Source organism: Lepus europaeus, chromosome 3 (genome assembly GCF_033115175.1).
Source record: "Lepus europaeus isolate LE1 chromosome 3, mLepTim1.pri, whole genome shotgun sequence".
In the NCBI taxonomy this organism is placed as follows: domain Eukaryota; kingdom Metazoa; phylum Chordata; class Mammalia; order Lagomorpha; family Leporidae; genus Lepus; species Lepus europaeus.
Window position 1 is genome coordinate 145438795 of NC_084829.1, and position 25894 is coordinate 145464688.

The 25894-nt window shown below is 37.8% G+C and overlaps 1 protein-coding gene across 5 annotated transcripts in view; it reads left to right on the top strand.

Annotated features, from left to right (window-relative positions):
• The window catches only part of UTRN (utrophin), a 591543-nt gene that overhangs the window by 402106 nt on the left and 163543 nt on the right, over nt 1–25894 (top strand). For all 5 annotated transcript variants that reach the window (XM_062186881.1, XM_062186876.1, XM_062186879.1 and 2 more), the window contains exons 52-53: nt 9297–9469; nt 22568–22724. In XM_062186881.1, the coding sequence (XP_062042865.1) occupies nt 9297–9469; nt 22568–22724 (330 nt within the window). The remainder of the gene's footprint in view (nt 1–9296; nt 9470–22567; nt 22725–25894) is intronic.

Here is a 25894-nt window from a genome sequence, read left to right on the forward strand (position 1 = left end):
AAGGAAGGAAAGGAGGTGGTGTGCATGCAGCTTCTGGGTGGACTTGTGTTGCAGGAAGAAATCAGGACCTTTCTGGGCAATGGGAACTGCATTGTCAAGGATCAGGAGTTGACGAGTTTGCGTGCCCCAGGAATGTAGTTTTAAACCTCCAAATTTCAAAGATTTTTTTAAAATTTATTTATTTGAAAGGCAAATAGACAGAATGACAGAGACAGAGAGAGAACTTCATCCACTGGTTCACTTACCAAATGCCAGCAATAGCCTGAGCTGGGGCAGGCCAACGCTAGCGGCTCTAAACTTAATCCAGGTCTCCTACACTGGTGGCAGGGACCCAGGCATTTGCATCTTCACCATTGCCTCCCAGGGTACACATTATCAAGAAGCTAGAATCAGAAACTGAGCTGGGACTCTAACCCAGGCACTCTGAAACAGGATGCAGATCTCATAAGCAGTAATGCAGTAATTCATGACTGGATTTTCAAACCTGTCCAATTTTGATTACACTCTGTTTAGGGAACTGAGGTGAGACAGGAGTTTGGCCACTTGAAATGTTTCATCCCTGATCATAAGAAAAATGTTCTTATGCGTATCATATCTGCATATCCATAAGGTACCTCAGAAAGGAAGCCACCTGATTTTAATTTGCTAGGATTTTAGTGTGTTTTAGAAGCAACTAATAAAGAGGCAAAGATTTGGAACATTTTTTTCATGTGAAAGATATTTCTGTTTATAGCAGTGTTTACTATGTTGACACTTATAATGTAGTTTGTTGATTTTTTTTGTATTTTTTATTTATATAAGAGGAGCAAATTTCATGTATTTCATATGTACAGATTTAGGAGCACAGTGATACTTCCCACTGTACCCTTCCTCTCACCCAGTGACGTGTTCAGATTATCTTGAAATATAGTAAATCACGAGTTTGACTTCTTCTAGCTCTTTCTACTCTATTAGCTTGCACATAATTCTGATTACACACAGTGAGGAAAATATTATTGGCATTGATTGCTTAATTTATAATCGTTATTGTAGACCTGTTAATGGCAGTTTCTATTGTTGCTCAAAATGTGATTCAGTAGAGGTATTAAAATCTGTGACACTAGGTTTTGAGAGAAATTGTAGTTTATAGAATAATTAGTAGAATAACTTTGAAATTGATAAATTAGTTGTAATCATTAATACATTAATTATGATTTTTCACTAGCTCAGAAACCTCACAAACTACCTCAAAACATATTTAAGTATGGCATACCAAGTTTTGCTAATGATATTATTTGAGCAATATATAACTTTTTAAAAAAAAATTCTGATTCTTCATTTTTTAAAACCTAAAGCCCTGGCAGTAATCCTACCGAGCTTCTGATAATCAATCATGAACTGTCTGTGAAATCTGGTCTGACTTTTGAAAAAGCGAATAGATTTACTTTCCCCTAATGGTTAACTTTGTTTATTTAGTTTAGCTTTGGGACATGGTAAGGAAGTTGTTACTAACTCCGCTGCTTCACCTTTAGGAAAGGGATTAGAACTCCTTCAGAGAAAACATAGCTGTGGCCATGTGAGGTTGAATAAATATGCCAAGCAAAAATAAAGTGAAATTATGTCAAGATCCAAAGAGAACAACTCTGTCCTAGCACCAGTTCAGTTGTTGAAGACTTCCTAGTGGCCCCATTCTAAAACTCTTGTTTCCTATTGGATGCTTTAAACAGTTCTATTCATTATAATCTGAAGATGGCATTTTTTTTTTTACCTAGTTACAGCTACCACTTGGTTATAGTACATTAAAAGGAATACAATTCATATGATGTATGTTATCAAACAATTGTGGTTATGTCTCTGTGGGTTACATCATTAAAGAATGTGCAGCTAAGGACAAATTGGTATTAACTATCAGTGATAAGATAAGTAAAAATTAAATAAATAAATGCTTTTCTTTATGGTGAAATTTGTTTTGATTGGGTAGTAGGCATTGTTTATAAAAAGCCTGATTTTTGATCACTGAACTTTGTGAACTTTTGTATCTGTATTTTGGAAGATTGCTCTGAAAGTATATATATGATGATTTTGATAGTGTTTTGCTCAGAGAAAAATATGTAGTCTTTCTAACTTCTGTTTTTTTTTTTTTTTTTTTTTTTTTACCATCTACATTGTACTTATATTATTTAAAGGCCCATTTCAAGTGAGTCTTAAGATGATTTTTCTGTCCTGTTTTCAAGTGTTAGTTCAATTGCTTGAATATTTTTTGCAGTGGCCCCTGTGTTCACATGACCAGCTTATGTTAAATGCTTGGAAGAGCATTGCTTTGTGCTTCTAGATGGATTATATTCCCATAACTAATTATCAGTAACCGTTTTGTGCTGCTTAACATTCCCAAGGGCTTGAGGTAGTGGAGGTAAGCTCTGGTAGGGCCAAGTCTCCTGCCAGTGCAGTGAGAGTAAAGTTCTTTCTTGGAACTTTAATTTATTTTAGCATTTGATGCCCTATCGGGGTCATGATCAGACAGCCTCACATGCTGGTATCTTGGTTTTAAAAGCAGTGCATCATTGCACAGTAATCTACAAAGGACCATGATTCATTAGCCACATTTAATTCTAAATTTCCGGTGAAAGCTTAGGCAGAACTGTGCAGTGCAGCCTCATAAGTGATTTCAGGTTCCCCATATTAAAATTTTTAAGTGAAGAAATTGAACAAAATGATTACTACATTCAGTTCCAATTCCTTAATTGTCTGTTATTTCCTGGTTCTACAGTGACTAATTTGCCATCCAGTCAAGATTAACCAATTCATCTATTCGTTTATGCATTTATACATTTATCTATGGATCATCTATCTGTTCTATTTTACATTAGATTTATTCTATGTAACTGGCTTTGAAAGATACAGAAGAAATATTAAGATGATTGTTTTAGAAGCTCTTCGTATATTTGGCAAGATAAATACGCTGCCAAATGTTTAAAAAATTATGTATGCTGATTTCCTTTTCTTTGATCACTCTCTGTTGATTATTCTTCCTAATATTTGATGATTTGCATGTGTGGAAGGTCTTCCCTGTATTGAAAGTCATATTCCAACATGAACATATGGTCACTGGTAGTGCTCTCAAAGAAAGTTTTGTAGAAATACTTATCATCATTGACCTGGCCAGTTATGCAGTCTTATTTTATTTCATTCATCATGGTCCCTGGATTGGAAAATGCATCACCTGATCTAATGTGAGAAGGCAAATTTGCTTTTGTTATGTCACCCAAATTTCCTGATGTTGAGGAATATTGCTGTAAAAACTAGAAGACTATGCATCTTTTTTTATTTAATTTAAATACCTTGGATTTTTTTTTTTTTTATTTGACAGGTAGAGTCATAGACAGTGAGAGAGAGAGAGAGACAGAGAGAAAGGTCTTCCTTCCATTGGTTCATTCCCCAAATGGCCGCTACGGCCGGAGCCGTGCCGACCCGAAGCCAGGAGCCAGGTGCTTCCTCCTGGTCTCCCATGTTGGTGCGGGGGCCCAAGCACTTGAGCCATCCTCCACTGCCCTCCCAGGCCACAGCAGAGAGCTGGACTGGAAGAGGTGCAACCGGGACTAGAACCCGGCGCCCACATAGGATGTCAGCGCTGCAGGCGGAGGATTAACAAAGTGAGCCAAGGTGCCGTCCCAAGACTATGCATGTTAATGCACTTTGGTCTTTATGCTTCTCTTGAATGTGAAAGGAAGCAAACAGTCAGGTCAGGCTATATCAGGATGTGGTTTGAAGCAGACTTGTGATTTTTGGTGTGGTCCCCTGAACATGATGTTTAGGAACCTATACAGGACATTTAAGGCCAGATTCCCTTTGACAACACAGAGCAAAGATATGCCTTGCAGGTTGTGTCAGTGAACTTCCTGAGAAAGATAGCTACCATACATATACACAGCATAAGCTTTAATCTGTTGCAAACATTGTCTGCTACCTTCTCATTATATCTCTTTAGATGTCTTAAAATATACTTTAGGAGACAAAAATAGAACAGTTTCATCACAGGGACCGTGTTGTCTAGGAGATGACACCAAAAAAGTTTCAAACAAAACTTTCCTTTTTCTTTTCCTAAGAATTTCTATGTAAAGCACTCAAAACTAAGATTATAATAAGACTGCCATTTTCCATGCATAATGTTGCCCAACCTGAGAACCTGGAGTCAGTGTCTGGTTCTCTTCCCCTGTTGCCCTATGCACACCTGTTCTGTACTCCTCTGGGACAGAGCTTTCCAGGGAAATGTGAAAGATTCAACAATCTCAGAGTCTTTGTGCAGAGCTTAGGCCTAGTTCTGATGGCCCAGGTCACACTTTGCAGGTGCACCCAATTTGGTTTTGTCATTAGGATCAAATAACCTCAGAGGTCAATGGGCTTGCAAATTTATAGCACAACTCTTGAAGAAATTGTCCATCAAACTGTGTGCTCACAACACTCACTCTTCAAATCTGCCCCTACTGGTGTCATATTCATCACAGATCCCATCAGAAATGATAATAATGCGATATGACCCTTCACTCCCTGTGACATCTTCCTAAGGCTTTCCTTGGATGCTTCTGATTAGTGTATACTTGTGGAAGATGGAAGACCAATCATTTAGATCCTGATGGAATGCATGAATGTGTTTATCAGAAGTGAGTTTTAAATGAATATTCTGAATATACAAAGGCCTATTTAAATTTTTACCATGCTCATTTAGAACCGAAAAAAAAAAAAAAATGAAGAAGTGTGAGGCTATGTTAGTTTGGGATACTGTAACAAAATATGATAGACTGGGTAGCTTATGAACAACAGAAATTTATTTTTCTCACAGTTCTGGAGATGAAAGTCCAAGATCAAGGGTTGGCAAGATTTAGCATCTGTTGAGGGTCTGCCTTCTGGTTCAGCATGGCTCCCTCCAGCTGTGTCCTCACATGGTGGAAAGGGTAGGGCGGCCCTGGGGGTCTCTTGTGAGGCCACTGATTCCATTCATGACCTGATCATCTCAAAAAGGTCCCACCTTTTGATGCCATCACATTAGGACTTAGGATTTTCAACTTGTGAATTTTGTGGGACATATATAGTAGGTATTTAAAAGGAAAACTTGAGAAAGGAAGTGCAATTCTGGTGATTTAAAAGTTTGCTATCCTTTTACTAATTTAGATTCATTGCCTGATATATAATATTTTTATTGGCCTGGTAACTTGCCTTAATATTAGTTACCAATTAATGCCATGAATCTAACAGAACACCATCTTGGCTCCATCTGATGTCTATTTTTATTTGCTGATTGTTAGTAGCTGTCCCACCAAGTTTATTATGACTTGTTGCTTCCATTTAAGTCAGGATGAAAAGATGATGCTAAGTAAATATGTACAGTGGCATTGATGTTTTATGATAGGAGAGTAATAAAATAATTTATTAGACCCTCTGTATGTGTCTTAAATTTTTTTGTAACATTTATCTAATTACAAAAGAAGCCCAGATTTTTGCAGAAACATAGGAACTCAGAGATGTTATAATAATAAAAAACCCACTAAAGTTACCTATAATCCTCTTATAGAGATTATACTAATTTTTATAGTCTTTTAATTTAGATGTTTGTATAATTACAGTTACATATACTAATTTTAAAACATACTTTAAAATTAAATTAGCAAAATGTATAGCTTTTATTCTGTTTTAAAACAATATTTTATTTTATTTTATTTTTTTAAATTTTATTTAATGAATATAAATTTCCATTGTACAGCTTATGGATTACAATGGCTTCCCCCTCCCATAACTTCCCTTCCACCCGCAACCCTCCCCTCTCCTGCTCCCTCTCCCCTTCCATTTGCATCAAGATTCATTTTCAATTTTCTTTATATACAGAAGATCAATTTAGTATAAAGATTTCAACAGTTTGCACCCACATAGAAACACAAAGTGAAACATACTGTTTGAGTACTAGTTATAGCATTAAATCAAAATGTACAGCACATTAAGGACAGAGATCCCACATGAGGAGCAAGTGCACAGTGGCTCCTGTTGTTGACCCAACAAATTGACACTCTAGTTTATGGCGCCAGTAACCACCCTAGGCTGTCGTCATGTGTTGCCAAGGCTATGGAAGCCTTCCAAGTTCGCCGACTCTGATCCTATTTAGACAGGGTCATAAAAGACAGAGTGAGGATAGTAACCAATGATCCTAAGAGTGGCATTTACCAGGTTTGAACAATTAGACAGCATGAAGTGGGGAAGAGGACCATCAGTACACACAGGTTGGGAGTAGAGCCATTGGTGGTAGAGTAGAGGTTATGATTACAAAGGAATGAGGCCCAAGTACGCTAGACAGGGTCTAGAACAAAGGACAGAGTCATTATTAGAGGAGCTAAGAAAGGTGCTGTCTAAGCTACAATTAAGTTTTCTGATTGACAGGCTAATAGAACCTGATGGAAGGGGCTTGATAATAATCTGTTGGGCTTTAGGCCTTGTAAGTTAAGAGGCCCAGACCTATCTATCTCTTCACATAGGGTATATCCTAAGGGAGGTGTGAACCTCCTAGGGGAAGGCACTCTGTTGACTTTCATTACTTGGCTGGCCTGGGAGGAGAGCTGGCCAGGTAAAGGCAGGTGGCATCTCTAACAAGAAATTTACAGTTCTGCCTGCAATGTTGCTGACCCTACTTGACCATCCCCTCAGCTGCAGTGGTCACTTTGGAAGTTGGGCTGAGTGAAGGGCTTTTCAGCTTAGAGCCAATAAGATCTGTGGCTCTGACCTGGGCATCCTTCGACTCCAGGGCAGGTCCATTTCCAGTGATCCAACTCTTGGCAGAGCTGCCAGGGCTCTTCACACGCTGACTTCTGCTGAAGCCCAGGCTTACCACATTGAAAGCCACTGCAGTGGACTGGCCTGTTGGGTCTCCTTGAAGGCAGATCACTGTACAGATCAGCCATTAATAGGCCTGCCACCCATTGCTTCTGATGCCTCGCTTTCTTTTCCTCCTGGCTTTTGTTCAAGCAGACCAGAGGATGCAAGTCAAGGGAGTGCCCGTGTCCCATCTCTAATCTTCGGTGGCCTGAACTACAAGTCTATAGTCACAGGCATGTTCTGTAGTAGTTTTTCTAAGGTAGACAATGCCCATGAGGAAAATTATATTCTCACTTTAAAACTTTCTTTCCCTTTGGTCTGAAAGGGAGGTTTTTTCTACTTACTGTATACTTCGCTGATGGCGAAGTGAATCTAGCTATGAGATTATTATTTAAGTTCTTATTTTGGCTATGCTATTACAGAAAAATGTTAGTCATCTCTTTTATAAGGTCTAAAGATTAAATTGTGCGTCCTACAGATTCCTTCATAGTAGAATTAGTTTCCTACCTTGAAGAGAATAGAGAAATGAAAGAACAAGTTGGGCTTAGAATAGAGAAATGAGGGAGCAAGTCCTAGATCGCTTGCTGACAATAGCAATATCACATGAATACTTAGCAAACAGTTTCAACCATTAGATAACAGCTTAATAAAACATTTACCAGAAGGTCCAATGCCTTCTATAAATTTTAAGAATCATGTATTTGAAAACACCTCTTAAATATCTAACATGGTGTAGTTTGTTTAACCAGTAAACTTAAGCACAACCATCTAAAATGTTTTTAGTTTCTTTCTACCAACACGTTTAAAACATATGATACACAGATTCAGGTCACACCAATTAAAATGTATCTTTGATTGATTTTAGCAGCTTAAATTTATAGACAATCTTATCTATAAGCCATTTAAAATAAAACTCTTAATAAAATTTCTCCATGTGGACATACAATATGTACACACATATAACATAGCATAGTAGACCAATATAGCAATTTTAATAATATTACTATTAATATATTATAGCTTCTATTTTTACTTTAAAATAATAAATGCATTAAACATGTTAATTCATTTATCTTCCTAGAATAGGTAATTTCAAAATTTTGAAATTTTTGATATAGATTGTCAAATGTATCTTCACAGTATGAATCAATTTTTATTTATACTAATTCCTATTTTTAGTGCATCAAAATTTATTTTATAAAACTGATGTTTTAAACTTTGATTTGAAGAACGAGCTATTCCATAAGTTTATTAAATTGCTGTTTACTATTTATGATAAGCTTATTAGCTATTCAGTCAATCAAACTGTGAAAATTATGTAAAAATATCTGATATCTTAGTGACCTGTATAAAACTTCATAGGAAACTTTTATCTATGTTTAAAGGGGAGGAAAATATGTGTGAATATTAAGCAAAGCTCTACAATTTGGCAAGAACTATTGTATAAAATCTCAAATATTGCCTATTGAATCCGAAATACTAACATCTACCTAGCTGATACGTGAAATTAGATTATAATCTGTTTTTAAGAATAAGGCAATAAAGGTGTTAGAATTTTTAAAGACTTGATGGAACAAGAACATAAGCCTCTGCCATATTAGGTTCTTGTTTCCCTGCTTTCTTTCTTTTTTTTTTTTTTTTAAGATTTATTTATTTATTTATTTGAAAGAGAGAGGAGAGGCAAAGAGAGAGAGAGAGAGAGAGATTTTCCATCCGATGGTTCACTCCCCAGTTGGCTGCAACAGCTGGAGCTGTGCCAATCTGAAGCCAAGAGCCAGGAACTTCTTCCAGGTCTTCCACATGGGTTCAGGGGCCCAAGGACTTGAGCCATCCTCTACTGCTATCCCGGGCCATAGCAGAGAGCTAGACTGGAAGTGGAGCATCCATATGGGATGCTGGCACTTCAGGTTAGGGTGTTAACCTGCTATGCCACAGCTCTGGCTCCTACCCTGCCTTCTTTCAAGAGACCAGTTCAGTCTCATACCCTATATTGTTCCCCACCCCAGCCCCTGCATTCTTCCTCAGGTTTGGAAGCCAGTGGGCCAAAGTTGAAGAACAAGTATGGAAAAGCTAACCTTCACCTAGTGCCCCCATCCCCACCTCTAGCCCACCTAAGATATACAAAGGCCCAGCCTGCAGGGGTCTGGACCCTCTGCCACCTCTTTGGTCTAAGTACATGTTAAGCTGGCAATTGGTCAAGCTCTGTGATTTTATTTTCTCTGGCTGCAAGTTCATATTCTGTCTCCTCTCTGTTTTGCGCCTCTTTTCCTTACAGGACTATTATTTTCAATGTGAAAATTGTGGAAATCCTAGAATTTGTTATCATTTACAGTTAAATGAACTGTTTTGTTTGAAAGCAGTTTCTTTGTAAGTAGAGAAAAATAAAGCCCTATATAGAATCTGCAGGTAATGTTGACACTGATACCTAACTTTTACATTATCTCTTTATTTTATCTCTTTAGGACATCCAGGCGGAAATTGATGCCCACAATGACATATTTAAAAGCATTGATGGAAATAGGCAGAAGATTGTAAAAGCTCTGGGGAACTCTGAAGAGGCTGCTATGCTTCAGCATCGTCTGGATGACATGAACCAAAGATGGAACGACTTAAAAGCAAAGTCTGCCAGCATCAGGTCAGGATAGTAAATATCAAAATAAAAATAGCAGGGGAAGTAGTTTTTCTAAATTTTGTGTGTTTCTCAGAGAAAGGGCAGCCTTCCCACTCATGCTACTTTTTCAGAAACAATTTGTGATTTAAACACAAAGAGTATTCTCTTCAGTTACAGTTTTAGTTTAATTTATGTCCAATGCACTATGCCAACCATTCCCAACTTCTCACAAATGCCCATATCATATTTTAAAACTAGTAACTAATAAAAATAATGTTACAAATACCTATTAATTATTGGATATTGGTCTTGATAAGTACTAAGTTTGAATTTTTATAAATGTACATTTTACAACTGTAAAAATTTACTGAAAAAATCCTAGACAGATGAATTGTAAAATACTCTCCTATATGAGGAAATGGAAATTTAATGAATATAATGAACTTACCAAGTAACTGAGCTAAAAAGTACCAAGCCATGATTTGAATCTAGGCCTTTTTGACTGGTGAAATTTGCTTCATCATGCTGTTTTTAGATCTAATTTGAAGACCTATTTATAGAACTTAAATATCTACAGTGGCCATTAAAATAGAAAGCTGATGGTTTATGGTCTGTATTTGGGGAGAGTAAAATTATTAAGGATGAACCCTAGGATTGTAATTCTGACTAGGAAAAGACTTTGAAAAATCACCTAGAGTGACAGAAAGATTAGTGTTATTTTGAGGATCAAGAATTTTTAGTATTGTATTTAGTACAAGGTAAATAGTTCCTAATTAGGTATAAGTTAAGGGGATACTGACTATTGTTGAGTAAAAATTTCAAAATAGGAAGTCCTAGTTCTTTTTTTATTGTATCCTGTGTAGAAAAATGTATAACCTTAAAACCAAATGATTTTTAATTCTTTGACTTCACTATTTATTCTTTGATTTTAAGTCAATTGCTTAGCTCCTGTCAGTCTTAGTTTTCTGATTTACAAAATCAGAATGTAATTAACTGACCTGGTTATCATGATGATTGGATGGGATAATTTGATAGTTCCTTAATATGTGAATTTTGCCCAACGTGGCATTTAATTTGCTTTTTCATACACAAAGGGGCTGCTGAGTGGATTTGCTTTGACTGTTTTCAGATTGTGTAGAACAGCTTCCTGATAAACAGAAATCTTCAATTTTTTTTTTATTGTGAATGAATTCTTAAAAAACCTTTTTTTTCTTTTAAGATGTCCTGAAGTGTTTTTCTTTTTCTAGAATCCATAGAAAGGGACTTGCCGAGGCTTTTACATTACAGGAAGGAGTAATGTAGTGTTGATGTGAATACTTCTGTGTAAAGATTCGTTGGAAATTAAATACACACCGGCCAACTAATCTCTAATAACAGAGGACAATTAGCATTGTGCACTGAGAGAAAGTACTTATAATCTTCAAGACTTGAATTTTAAACTGGTTCGTTCTCTTGAGTTTGCAGCTTTCTGTTCCTCATAAATACAAATAACCAATGTCCCAGTGAAGAGTGTTCACTGAGGACTTAGCCAAACCAACATCCAAGTTAAAGAGCTAAAAGCCACAGGGCTGGCCCTCATGAAGATTGCATACATGGTGTTCTAATTTTGTCAGTTATTGGATTTTTCCTTAAAGAAAGAAAATGTATTGAAGGCTGCTGTCATAAACACATCATTCCAGGTAGAAAGCTACAGAATAATAAAAAAAAAAAATCTTTGGTCCTTCTTGGGAGTTACCGCCTAAGTCTACCAACTCATGCTTTTTTGTTTGTTTGTTTGTGTTCCTATCTTGGAAAGAAAGAATAATTAAACTCCTGTTGGAATATTTTCTGATTAGCCAATTAATGTAAATTATAGAAGAGAGGAGAACATTCCTTGTCAGTGGGCTTCTACAACAAGACAGATTGCACATTCCAGTTAAATACAATGATGAGGTAGAAATCTTTTAGCCTGATTACCCACCTCAGAAGATTGAGGTACTAATTTCAAGCATTTAATTTTTAAAAGTTATGTCTACGTTTAAGGTGTTGCTAATCATAAATAAGATACAGTCTCTGCCTGTAGGGGTTTCACAGATCTCTTGAGAATAAGATGTGACCTGGAGGAGAGAGGGGCTAATCTCACTTCAGACGATCATCAAACACTTCATAAAAGAGATAATTCCTAAACTGTGCCTTGAAAGATGTATTGATCCTTCTCAGATGGACTAGTAAGGAGAAGGGAGGGCTTGAATTAATACTGTTTTTTATGAAAGTTAGGCAGATCAGTCTGTCTGAAAATAGAACTTTCTGGTGTTGTGATGGAGAAAGGTCTGTAATCAGACAGAAAAGTGAAGGGAGAAGTGACAGACAAACCATGAAACACCTGCGGTTACTGTGCTGCCTTCCACTCACCATGGATTTTGGGACTTTTAGTCAGAATTATTAGATTGGAGCTTTGGAAAGATCCCTCTTTTACAGTTATGGGAAATGCACTAAATAAGTCAGTTCTGAAGACAGAGACCAGGGAAATGGAAGAGAGGTTAAATACAACGTATTTCACATGGGCACGTGGGCACTGGTGAGTCACCCGGAAGACAGCCTGTATCCATTGAATGGATGTCTGCTCTGCACAAGAGAGCCGTATGTGATTGTTGATGCCATGGGTTGGGGGTATGCAGATATAGAAGGCAGGTATTTGTAAGCTGATTATTCAAGAAGGTGAAATATTAAGATTGGTCAAAGCAAAGAAGCCCAAGAAATCCTAATACATAAGGAATAAGTGAAGACAAAGAAAGCTGGCAAAGGAGCTGTCCTAGAAGGAAGAAAACCAGGCAGAGAGTGTTGGAAAGAAGCAAGGGATAAGGGATTTCAGAAAGAGGAGCAAGCTCATAGTGTCAGCTGCTGGAAAAAGGGATGGTGGTGGTCCATCAGGAACGGAGTTCAAGGGCAGCTGGAAGAGCTTTGGTAATTTTTTGCCAGCATCGTTTTCTGGTTGAAGTGAAAATCTGTTTGCAGAAGACTGAAGAGTCAGATTGGAATGTGAGGCGTAGAAATAAAGCTGTGGCTTCTCAGGTCAGGCTAGTTTCTTGAGGAACTCTGCTCTGAAGGGAAGAGAGAATACAAATACTGTACCTGTGTTACTACACATGATAACATCACACACCTATAATAGCTATAGGGCTATATCTGTGTCTGTATTGACCTACCTGCTTTCTTAGATACATATATACAAAGAAATATAATTCAAATATAAACTTATTTTGCAAAAAATTGTGAATTCCACATATAGTTGTTCCATAATACCTATTTTCCATGAACTTTTTGAAGAGCCCTCATACATTTAACTAAAGAAATAATGATCCATTCTTCATGTTCATCTTCAAAAAATGGGCAAAAATAAGTTCACTAATATATTCATCTCTGCTTGGATGTTTATGAAAGAGAAAATGGTTGATTATTTCTCAGTAATGGGACTTTATATAGGATGCACAGTGCTTACTTGTATTATACTCTTGAGCAATGCTGTTTACAAGCATTGACTTTGCCACTTGGCAGCAGTGCCACCTTGGGAGGGTTACGTAACTTATATGTGCCTCAGGTTCCTATGTGGATGCTAAAGATACCCTTCTTGTTGGGTTGCCATGGATATTTCATTTAAGTGCACTATAAATTATGTAAAACAAGTATCCTATTTAAAGTACCTAAAACAGTGGTACATGCTAAGTGCCAAATAATTTTATGTATATAATTATTATTATATATTTATATATTATTATATCATTACTATATTTATATATTATTATTGATTGCCACTTTTTGGAGAGCACTAGTTAATTCAAAAGATATGAAAATTCTCCTTCTGCTATCTTTTCCTGTTTTAGCCACTAATGTTAGGAATTTTTGAGGAGTTTCCCAGTCAGCAGTGTTCCCCTTCCTGGCTGCATTCTGAACAGAAACAATGCCACAGTGTCCTCAGTGGGCATTAATAATGTGACAGTAGGAACTCCAAGGCCACAAGAATTACTGTTGGATGCTGTACTGGAGGAGGTTATCACAGAATGAGAGCCGAGTAGGGCTGTGAACCCTACTCCAGGCATATTGGCCAGCAGTGACCTCCCATGTGAGGGACATCACAGGGAAGTGTAGACAAGAATTCCATATCTGCAGGCCAGTTCTGGGGAGGAAAGGGTGGCAGAGATAAGCATATGCAGACATGCCCCCCTGAAGTTATAAATTGGATTCATCACTTCACCACTACAGGGACTGCCTATAGGATGGGGAAGCGGACAGAGTGTGCTTACTGGAAAACCCCTCCCCAGGGAGTGGGGAGACATCATCTCACTACCAGATATCTTGAGGCAGCCACTCCCCGCCTCCTGCCTCCTCCTCCTGCCTCCTTCATTCCTTAGGAAAATGAAGCCTGTTGAACACACTGCTCATTTCTGCTCCTCTAGTCTCCCCTCACTTGCTAAAGCACAGCCTTCCCCTTATACTGCCTTCAAATGTGAACAGAATCTCTATGTCCTAATACATCTGCAAACTCTTCCACTCCTCATCTCATAATTGAAAGTTACCTTTCTCCTTAATTGTCTACTTTACTCAACTTGCTCTTTAATAGAGATTAATTTAGCCTTTTTCCTCTCTTAGCAGCCAATTGGAATATTCTGAACATACAACAACTGCTATGGGCACCAATCAATCAGAAGATCTATGGGCAAAAGCAGGAACCCTGGCATGTAGGAATGGGAGGAAAATTGGCAGCCCCACGGCTACTTCTTAAGCACTATTTCTCCATCTCTCAACTTCTCCTTAGGTGTAAAAACATCCATTATTCTAGCCATTTATCTGCTTATTCCTGCTGTCTACTAATCTGTAGGATATTCTTCTTTATTACACATTGATTTGTACATCCTACTTTACTTTTTTTTTTAAAGGTTTATTTATTTATTTGAAAGACAGAGTTCCAGAGAAAGAGAGGGAGAGACTGAGAGAGAGATCTTCAATCTGGTTCACGCCCCAAATGGCCGTGACGGCAGGAGCTGGGCCAATCTGAAGCCACAAGCCCAGAGCTTTTTCCAGGTCTCCCACACGGCTGCAGGGGCCCAAGCACTTGGGGTATCCTCCTCTTCTCTCCCAGGTGCATTCTCAGGAAACTGAATCAGAATTGTAGCAGCCCAGACCCAAACCGGCACCCATGTGAGATGCTGGCACTGCAGGAGGAGGCTTAGCCCACCACACCACAGCTTTACCAGCTACACCACAGCACCAGCCCCTGCTTAACCTTTCTTCTCCATCCCTTCTTCAGCTACCATTCTTGGTACCGATACCCATATTGGCAACTTTTTTTCATTTTCATGTCCAAATTTTTTATCACTTTATCTGTAAGGCCTTTATCATTTTCCTATTCCTAGGGACCAGAATGCTGGTTGTACTAGGAACCAACTAACATTTCATGTCATCTTTGTATTCCTGAGATGATCCAACTGGAGAGACCAAGGGCAGACTGCTAGAGCGTCTTTTACTGCACTATGTTCTTCCTGCCCATGTGCATCTGAACATTATTGGTTTTGCCCTATTAGTCAATGAAGAGCTCTCTGTTGTGTCAAATCAGAATTGCTTACAGCATCATCTATAAAACAGCCCTCCTTCACGTTAGAGTTACGGATTCTCTCCAGGTGGCTACTCTGCTTCATGAGCTATTATACACCAGGGCAGTCTTTATATTATTATCTAACTTTGTAGTTTGTTTCCAATATGTACTTAAAATTGATATCCAGACTTGCAACTAGATTGTTTTAAAAAATGTATCTCCTCCAATATTTTCAACTGTGGAATTCTTAGTTTTATTTTTCCTTCCTCCTTTTGAACTTTCCCATCTTTCTTCTTGGGTTTAATTGCTTAAACCCTTCCTCATTTCAGTCTATTTAAACCCATTCTCCCCATCTCGAAACCATAGCCCACATAAGATGTTTAAGTGATGTCAGGACCTTGGATTTCCTTTCCTCTTTGGAGTTGTTTGTTCGTTTTTTTTTTCCAATTGGTACTCCAAGAACCACACCCTCTCTGTTGGCTGCTCTTAGTCCTGGGCTGCCTTGAGATGCTCGAGAAAGTAAAAAGTGAGAAAATCTCTTCCACTGTAATTTTGCACTTTCTACTTAAAACTGGTATTTTAATGCTGAATGATTTTCTACCTGAATTACCACCGTGACTATTTTTACAAATCTCAATTCCTCTTTAGTTGCCAAATCTTCCCAAAGCTTCCTCTCTGCAGATACCTTTGCTTCCTTCTTTTCTGAGAATAAGGACGCCATGTGATTGATGTCCTTTCTGACTTAGAGTATTTAATATTCGTGGGTTCTGTATCTCAAATTGTGCCTTAATTGTACTGAAGTTGATATTGTTGTGGCAGAAAGCATTTGATGTAATTTACCATCTTCTTAGGAAAATGAGTGCCTGCCAAATCAGGATACCAGCTAATATCTATTGAGTGTTTATGTACCAAATCTACCCGGCAGCACTATCTCCTCTGATTATGATGTGCTCTTTGCAACAATGCAAAAAGCATGTGGCTCAATATCTTGGGCTAATTCTTGTATATTAAATATTATCTTTACATTCTTTGATTATATCTCTTATATACTAAGATCCAATACACCCTATTCTCTGGCAATCTAAAAACAATGCATACACTTGTATATTTCACTAAGATCAGTATTAGAGAACACAGCAAAGTATTTGAAGCTAGATTACAGGCTTTTAGAAACATTGACAATATTTTATAGTCACAGAAAAAATGTGAATTGGAAAATATAATTTCTGTACTGTGAATGACATGGTTTAGATTTTATGCTAAATTTATTTAATTTAGGTTTATGTTAATTAAATATCCACTTATCAGCTTCAGAACATTTAGTATAGATCCTTATGAACATATGGTTTCAAAGGTCATTGAAATTGTCAAATCTAATGAAAACAGAGTTCGAAAATGAAATTCTGTCTTCTCTTTCTTTTATGAGCCTCTTAAAAATTCAGGGCCCATTTTCAAAAGCCTTTAGAGAAGATTAACCTTTAACATCATCATTTCCCTCTATGCTACCACATTTTACAATGTCATTGACACCACTTTTAGCCTTAGATGGTTGATTCTGCTAACTGTATTGTGAAACTACTCAAATCTCCCTTTTCCTAATCCAATAGTGGGAGAGTCTACTTCTTCTTTCTCTGGTGCAATGCTTTCCCATAGAACTTTCTGTAATGATAGAAATATTCTTTATCTGCACTGATCAGTAGTCAACGCTAGCCATAGGTGGCATATAGAGCACTTGAAATTTGGCTAGTGCAGCTGATGAATTGAAACTCAAATGTATTAACTGTAATTAACCTGAACTGAAAATTTTTTTTTTTGACAGGCAGAGTTAGAGAGATACAGAGAAAAAGGTCTTCCTTTTCCGTTGGTTCACCCCCAAATGGCCGCTACGGCCGGCGTGCTGCACCAATCCGAGGCCAGGAGCCAGGCACCTCCTTCTGGTCTCCCATGTGGGCACAGGGCCCAAGCACTTGGGCCATCCTCTACTGCCTTCCCGGGCCACAGCAGAGAGCTGGAATGGAAGAGGAGCAACTAGGATAGAATCTGGCACCCCAACCGGGACCAGAACCCGGGGTGCTGGCGCCGCAGGTGGAGGATTAGCCAAGTGAGCCGTGGCACCAGCCCTGAACTGAAATTTAAATAGCCACGTGTTGCTGGTGGCTACCATCTTGGAAGCATAGTCTTGTTTTCTCAGCACAGTCTAATTGACTTTGGAGGAATTGATTCTTTTTTCCTAATATGTCTTTTTTCTCTTTCTGGGGACAGGAATAACTTCCCTCTCCTTTAATGTTACCCGCTTGTCTTTCATTAATTAAGAGGTGTTTTACCATAAGCAAAAAAGAAATTACAGTTTTAGTAAGAAAACCAAATTGGACATTTAATTCTGTGTGCTCCTTCCTCAATAGAGGGTAATATTTTTCTGATGTCTCTGAACTAGGGTCATTATTGCTTTGGTATACTTGCTTTCCAAATGTGTCTTTACTTCTCTATAGTATACCTTGGCAATGTCTATCTGGTCTCCTAAATGCTACCCATAATGAAAACAATGTAGTAGAAAGAGTTTTGACTTTGGATTAGATACCGAACTGTCCCCATAGCTTCATGAGCAAGTTTCTTCCTTCTCTGAGTCATAGTCCCTCAAATTTCCTGTTTTCGAGTGTATTTAGCTGACTTCCCTTTTCCCTAACCTGATCCTAGAACAGTTGATGGCATGACTTTCTGTTTCTAAAGTATGGTAGTTCCTAATACCAGAGTGAGTTTTCTATAAGTATTTGTGTTAAATTAATGGAAACTATATTTTGTTTTAAAACATGCCACTTCTCACTCACTCAAGCTATTTCCTTTTATGTATGTATGCTGGAGGAAGGAATAATTTAAAGATACAATTTCTTTGGAAGGTAGATACTTTTGCTGATTTGAAACAGATTTTAGTTCCCAGTTTGCTCCCGAGTTCCTTTTCTACTATGTTTAAATAATGAGGTTACATTTTCATGGATCATTAACTTCTAATGAGTTTTTATATTACAGTTTTTCGAAGAATTGGCCAGTCAAAAATGTTTAGAGAGTTGTAAAGAATGATTTATCCTAAAAAGTGGGTAACTTGTATAAAGCACACGTACCCAAAGAATGAACTGAAGCAGTTAAGAAGTTAGGATAAGTCAATTATCTACAAATGTGAGTGTTCACGATGTTAGATTAAGAATGTTTTTAGTGAAGCTTCTGAAAACATGATTAATAACTTGTTATCAGTATGGGCTCAGGGAAATTTAAGTTTTAAAAAGTTTATAGTAAAGTTGAGGAGGTGCAATTAAGCCAAACACAAATTTAAAATGTCTTTTTATTATACATTTTACCCAGTGTCCAAGAGAAGGCTTTCATCTTTTCAGATGAAAGAATTAAAATGAAACTGGAACACTGAAGGCTACTACAGAAGCATACATTTATTTGGGCATATGGTAGTAATCCACTAAGCACATATTTATAATGTTCTGGAGAATAACCAGAACAGATTTTCCAGGCAGATTCTGCCAGATGAGCTTGCTCTTTCCTGTGGAAAAACAAAGATGTAGAAAAACACATATGCCAATTTTTCTTTTTCTATTTCGAAGCCACTTCAGCATCCCTTAAAAAGTATTGCCTTCATTTTTATAAATAGTGCTTCAGGTGCTACAGCTATAAGGTTTAATGATTAGTTTCATTATTTCTGTGTAGCCAAGAGTTAATTTCATTGGAAAACTCATTTGTATTCTCCTCAGTAGTGTGTGCAACTGGATTTCAAAGGAATAGAATGTGTGGTTTGTTTATTGATTATGGAGTTCAATTATAGACATTGAAGATGTAGGATCAAATCATCTGAAATAAGTCAGAATATGTGCATCAATGCTTTGCACATAGAGATACTTGAGCACTTCTTGATTGATTAAAGACTTCTGACTTCCATATCTTTTGTATTTATAAATATTGGAAAGAAATTGTAACAGATCTGTCAAATGTACTTGTAGCGAAGTGGCTTATTACTGCAGAAAGAGTTTTCAATTAATATAATTGAAATTATTTTGTTCTGCTTTGTGACAAGTGAAATTATTGTTTATCGAGGAAAGGTAATTACATATTTGGCCTACAATTAATCAATACAAACACAGAAAAAGCTGGAGCTCAACAGAATGAAGACTTTGTTAGAGTATAATTTTCTAAAGTGGGGCTAATCACAGCACCTGTGGAACAAATGGAACTGATAGTAAAGGCAAAGAAAAAAAAAAGGAATTGCCAATCATAAAATTCTCAGAGAAGTATAAAATGCTGTCAACTTTGTTCCATTTTTACAAATGATTTTATATTAGTTCATACCTAGCCCTCTGAAGAAGATGTAATTTGCTTTGTCTCAGCCAGCTGGCAATGAACTGTGTATAGATTGCAGAATAATTGGCCTTTTACATGTGACGGCACATGAATGCTAGTTCATGATCTTAAAGGACATGCAGAACTCTACTCTTTTAGCCTGGTATATTAATTGATAGATTATGACTCTTATTGTATGAATGCAAGACAGACCAAATGAACTGGAGATTAGAGATTCATGGTTGTTGTTCTGAAAACATTATGAATTTTTAAAAGATTTTATTTATTTATTTGACAGGTAGAGTTACAGACAGTGAGAGAGAGAGAGAGACAGAGAGAAAGGTTCTTCCTCTGCTGGTTCACTCCCCAAATGGCCGCAACGGCCGGAGTTGTGCCGATCTGAAGCCAGGAGCCAGGTGCTTCTTCCTGGTCTCCCATGTGGGTGCAGGGCCATCTTCTACAGCTATCCCAGGCCACAGCAGAGAGCTGGACTGGAAGAGGAGCAACCGGGACTAGAACCAGCGCAAATATGTGATGCCGGCACTGCAGGGGGAGGATTAAGCTAGTGAGCCACGGTGCCAGCCCCCAACATTAAGAATTTTAACAAAGGCTTATGATATTATTGAATATCTATTTCCAGGAATGCCACCTAATCTTATCCATGTAGGAATATTTTGTGTGAAATAACTATAGAAGAGCTGTTAACATTGAGACCGAGGCTCACGTAGATCAGGTGTCTCCAAATAGGAAATTACTGACAGATCTGAGTCAGTAGTGACTGTGCCTATTTGATTTGTCCCATAACAAACAGTAAAAGAGAAATTTATGGAGGTGGGCATCATGCCAGTGTCTAGGTGAGACTTGTTATATGAGAGGATATAAGCATGATTATGAGGTTTCTAACTGGGGTTGCACCAAATGGGTCATCTTTCCCTTCATCTTATTCACTCTTTGGAAGCTGTTGTATTAAAAGACTTACGTCTATTTCTATCAGGCTTGGCCCTATATACATGAAGATCATGGCCAGTCAAGGTGATCCCACTTCACCAGATTAAGTGCTTGAATCTGTGTTCACAGTGTGTCCACTGGGGTGATGCATGGCTGAATAAATACTGAACCTTGCTTCTCTGGAGTTGTTTACAGCTAATCCTATTTTTTCTCTCTGTTACTCTCTCTCTCTCTCTCTCTCTCTCTCTCTCAAGATTTATTCATTTATTTATTTGTTTGAAAGGCAGACGACAGAGAGAGAATCTTCCATCAGCTGGTTTGTTCCCCACATGGCTGCAAAGCCATGTCTGGGCCAGGCTGAAGCCAAAAGCCAGAACTCTATCCTGGTTTCTCACATATATGGCAAGGGTCTGAATATTTGGATCATTTTTTGCTTCCTTCCCATGTGCATTAATGGGAAGCTGGATCAGAAGCAGAGTGGCTGGGACACAAATGGGCAGTCCAGTGTGGGATGCCAGTGTTGCAAGTGGCAGGTAAACCAGTTGCACCGGAATACCAGCTCAAGTTATCCTATTTTTAAATCCAAGCATCTGTGCACTTGAGGCTGGATGTGAGGGCTCTCTCTAGGGCCCTACTCATAATAATGAGGAGTTAGTGCTTTGACTTGCATTTTCGTTTTCAAGTACTTTTGATCTTATTGGAAACTTTACCACTTAAAAATGTACTTTCTAAACATTTTCTTGATTATGAAGCTCATAATTTTAGAATTTGAAGGTACATTTCTGTTCTAAAAACAGAAATCCTTATGGAAACAGCATTCTCACCTTTAAGTCAGGATATAAAGTACTGTAGTCAAGGACTATTGTCCACTTTTGTTTTCGCAGTAGTCATTTTTTTTAAGAAGATTTATTTTATGTATTTGAAAGACAGAGTAACAGAAAGAGGTAGAGCCAGAGAGACAGAGAGATCTTCCATCTGCTGGTTCACTCCCCAAATGACCACATAGCCAGGGCTGAGCTGATCTGAAGCTAGGAGCCAGGAGCTTCTTCCAGGTCTCCCACATAGGTGCAGGGGTCCAAGGACTTGGGTTATCTTCCACTGCTTTCCCAGGCCATAGCAGAGAGCTGGATCAAAAGTGGAGCAGCTGAGACTTGAACCAGTGCACATATGGGATGCCAGTGCTGCAGGTGGGGGCTTTAACCCATTGCACCACAGTGCCGGCCCCTACAGTGGTCATTTTTTAATAGACACTAGTGAACCTTTTGTCAAACAGTATCCTGCCCAAGTAATGCCTTATTGTTTTAACATTTTGAGATAAATGTTGGTAATATTCTTTCAGTAATTTATTTGATTATAAGAGAAATTAAGACATCATTCATTTCCTTTCCTAGAAAACTAATCAGGTTTTTTGGGGAGGTGAAAGAAAAAATTATATGAGCCTCTAGAACATATTCAAGCCGTATAATGATATCTAAAAAATAGGTATTCTCTTGGTTTTCTGTGGTAATCATATTCCAAACACTGTATTGTTTGGAAATTGTTTCCTTTTCCTATTTCTCTGTCCCTGTGTGTGTATATAGATGAAATGAGCAAAAAACATAATTGCATGTTAATGTATACTATACATAAACTTCTAACTAATAATGCCTTTTGCTTTATATTGTATCATGGACATTTTTCTCAGAAATCTCAAATTTTTCCCTATGTGATATGCTGCTGTGCATTTTAAATGTGAATAGATATTACCAGCATAGCCTCTGAACTTAAGCTGTTGCTTATTCATAATTAGTTTCTTTTTTAAATTGTATTTTATATATTTGAAAGGCAAAGAGAGAGAGAGAGAGATGGAGTGAGAGAGAGAGAGTCAAAGAGAGAGAAATCTCCCATTCACTAGTTAACTTTCCAAGTGCTCATAGCAGCTTGGTCTTGGCCAGGCTAACCATAGCTCAGAGCTAGGCACTTAATCCAGGTCTCCTAAGTGGGCTGCTTCCCAGCCTGCACATTAGTAGGAAGCTGGAGTCCATGGCAGAGCTCAGCTTGAACCCAGGCACTTCTATATGGGATATGGGAGTCCTATGCATCACCTTAACTGTTACACCAAACACTGTCCTCCAAAGTAACTGTTTCTTGCAGGAATTAGTTTTTTTACAGAATCTCATGTTTGGAAGGGAATGTTAGTTGGCCTTACAAGATTATTTGGCTAAAGGAAGGTTTATAAATTCTGTGAATGTAATTCCAGCTTCTAAGTGTGGCCCGGGTTCTTTCCTCAGGGCCCATTTGGAGGCCAGTGCAGAGAAATGGAACAGGTTGCTGACATCGTTAGAGGAACTGATCAAATGGCTGAACATGAAAGATGAAGAACTTAAAAAACAGATGCCAATTGGAGGGGATGTTCCAGCCTTACAGCTCCAGTACGACCATTGTAAAGTAAGTTGAGCGCCTGGAGTGAATATCTGGGTTTTTCTTTTTCTTTTTTGAATTTTGCTGAAATGAATCCTTGAAATAAAACTGTAGATAAATATCAAAGTTGAACAATTATAATACGATCTCCCCACTTCTAATTGTCAGTATTTAGATATTTTATTTAAATTGCATGCGTTGCTTCCATTTGTTTCAAATTAAGTTGTCTCTTCCTATTTAACTAAACATTTTTAAAACATTATAGGCCTCCAAAGCATAATATTGCTTTAAAGCTGTTCATGAAGTCTACTTAAATTTCTAACAGATTTTAGAATATTAATGTATTTTCTTTAAAGTATTTTTATTAATATTAAGAGAACAGATTCCATGCATTCCATAGTTACAGTTCCAAGAAGACATACTTCCCTCACTCCCCCAATGCCCTCCCTTATTACCTCTGTTCATCAGTTTTGCAAACATAATTTTAATTGCAGAGTTTCCACTATGTTTTCCTCTAGTAGTTTTATGGTATCATTTCATAGGTTTAAATCCTTGATCCATTTAGAGTTGATTTTTGTATAGGTGTTAGTTAGGACATTGTTTCATACTCCTCATGTGTAGATCCAATTTTCTGAGTCCCATTTGTTAAAGAGACTGTACTTTCTCCAGGGATTTTGATTTTAGCTTATTTGTCAAAGATTAGTTGGCTTTAAATGGATGGATTAATTTCTGGCGATTCTGTTCTGTTCCATTGGTCATGTCTTTTGTGCCAGTACCAGGTGTTTTGAATATAATTGCCCTGTATTATGTCTTTTTTTTATAAAGATTTATTTATTTACTTAAAAGTCAGAGTTACACAGAGAAAGAGATGCAGAAAGAGAGAGAGAGAGAGAGGGTGAGAGAGGGAGAGAGAGAATGTCTTTCATCAGCTGGTTCACTCCCCAGTTGGCCGCAATAGCCAGAGCTGCGCCGATCTGAAGTTAGGAGCCAGGAGCTTCTTCTGGGTCTCCCATGTGGGTGCAGGGTCCCAAGGGCTTGGGCCATCTTCTACTGCTTTCCCAGGCCATAGTAGAGAGCTGGATAGGAAGTGGAGCAGCCGGGACACGAACCCATACCCATATGGGATGCAGGCACTGCAGACTGCGGCTTTATCCGTCTTATGTAGTATGTCTTAAAGTCTGGTATTGTGATGCCTCTGGCTTAAATTTTGATTGTTTAAGATTGCTTTAGCTATTTGTGGTCTCTTGTTTCAAAATGAATTTTAGCATTTTTTTTTTTTTGGATCTGAGGAATGTTGTTGAATATTAATGTACTTTCATATTGGGAAAACATTAACTACAAGTAATTTATTCTTAAAGAGTCATAAAGAATTGTGAACTATCTTGTTTACATTAAATGAAAGTGAAAAAATAAGGAATAAAACATATAATAGTAAAAAGCTATAGATTTAAGTGTTGAAGAAAATGAAAACTGTATTACTTTAGGCCATTGTATGTTTTATCTTCCTGAACATAGATCTCCCTTTGAATTATACTTTTATTCTTCTCAAATTTATCACTATGCCAGCTTGCATTTTCACTTGGATTAGCAAGCAAATATGATGAAATATTATCAACTGACACATTAATTCTTAGATACTGGTATTATTTAAATTATTTACCTTCTTTACTTTCAACCAATTTATTTGTTGTTCTTCCATACCTATTCACTCATGTATTACATATCATGTTGTTTTATTTTTTACTTTTCCCATGATATGCAATTTTTCATTTTAAATCTATATATATAAGTGTGATATTAGAAGTCTGTTCACATTGGCCGGTGCTGCGGCTCAATAGGCTAATCCTCCGCCTGCGGCCCAGGCACACCGGGTTCTAGTCCCGGTTGGGGCGCCGGATTCTGTCCCAGTTGCCCGTCTTCCAGGCCAGCTCTCTGCTGTGGCCCAGGAGTGCAGTGGAGGATGGTCTCGGGCCCTGCACCCCATGGGAGACCAGGAGAAGCACCTGGCTCCTGGCTTGAATCAGCGAGATGCGCCGGCCGCAGAGGCCATTGGAGGGTGAACCAACGGCAAAGGAAGACCTTTCTCTCTGTCTCTCTCTCACACTGTCCACTCTGCCTGTCCAAAAAAAAAAAAAAAAAGTCTATTCACATTTAAAAATTCCAAATAAAACCTCACACATCTTCTTAAAAGACTTTTATGCAATTAGTTGTCTTAATACCATATTATAATACCTTGAAATTTTTTCTGATCCTTTTGTCTAGGTTATTAAAATTAACATTTGGATAGATTTCGAAAAGACAGTGAAACAGAGAAATAGCTCTGATGGAAAATAAAGGGAGGCACAACTAGTACACAATATTTAAAAATTCATCATAGTAGATAATTTTCAATTACTGCTTTAAGAATGCAGCATTTTCTCCTTACATTTCTCAGCTTTCCCTTTTATTAATTATTCTCATTTCCTTTTTATGGGTATTGGTATTTTCAGATATTGGTGATGAAATAGAATAATGTAAAGCTCTATTCATAGCAGTGCTCTGTGAAAAATAAGAGCCATTTGTGACCACAAGCTATGAGCTTAATCTAAAACTCAAATATTGAGGCTTGAAATGATTTTCCTCTCTGGCCTTGATTGTAAATGCGTATCAGTCATACCAATTTGTCCTGGCTGTTATTTTTTTTTTCTACATGGGATGCTGGCACTTCAGGCTGCTATAGTACAGCCCAAGCCCCCTCCATTTTCACTTTTTTTCTTTTCCTTTTTTTAAGATTTATTTTATTTTTTGAAAGATAGTGTTTCAGAGATAGAGACAGAGACAGAGAGAGAGAGAGAGAGAGTGTGTCTTTCATCCACTGATCGACTCCAAATGGCTGATCTGAAGCCAGAAACCAGGAACCAAGAGCTTCTTCCAAGTCTCCCATGTGGGTGGAGGGACCCAAGAACTTTGGCTATCTCCACTGCTTTCCCAGGATTAGAAGTGGAGCAGCCAGGATTGAACTAGCACTGCAGGCCAGGGCTTAATCCTGCTGTGCCACAGCAGGTGTCCTGGCTATTTTTTCATCCCACTTCTATGTGAGGTTACCTGGCTCTAGATCATGTTTCGCTCTACCTTTGGGTACTGCACACAGTTGCTCTGCTTCAAACTTTTTGATCAATTACCTAGGCATTTAGGTTAAAAAGGTAATACAGATAATG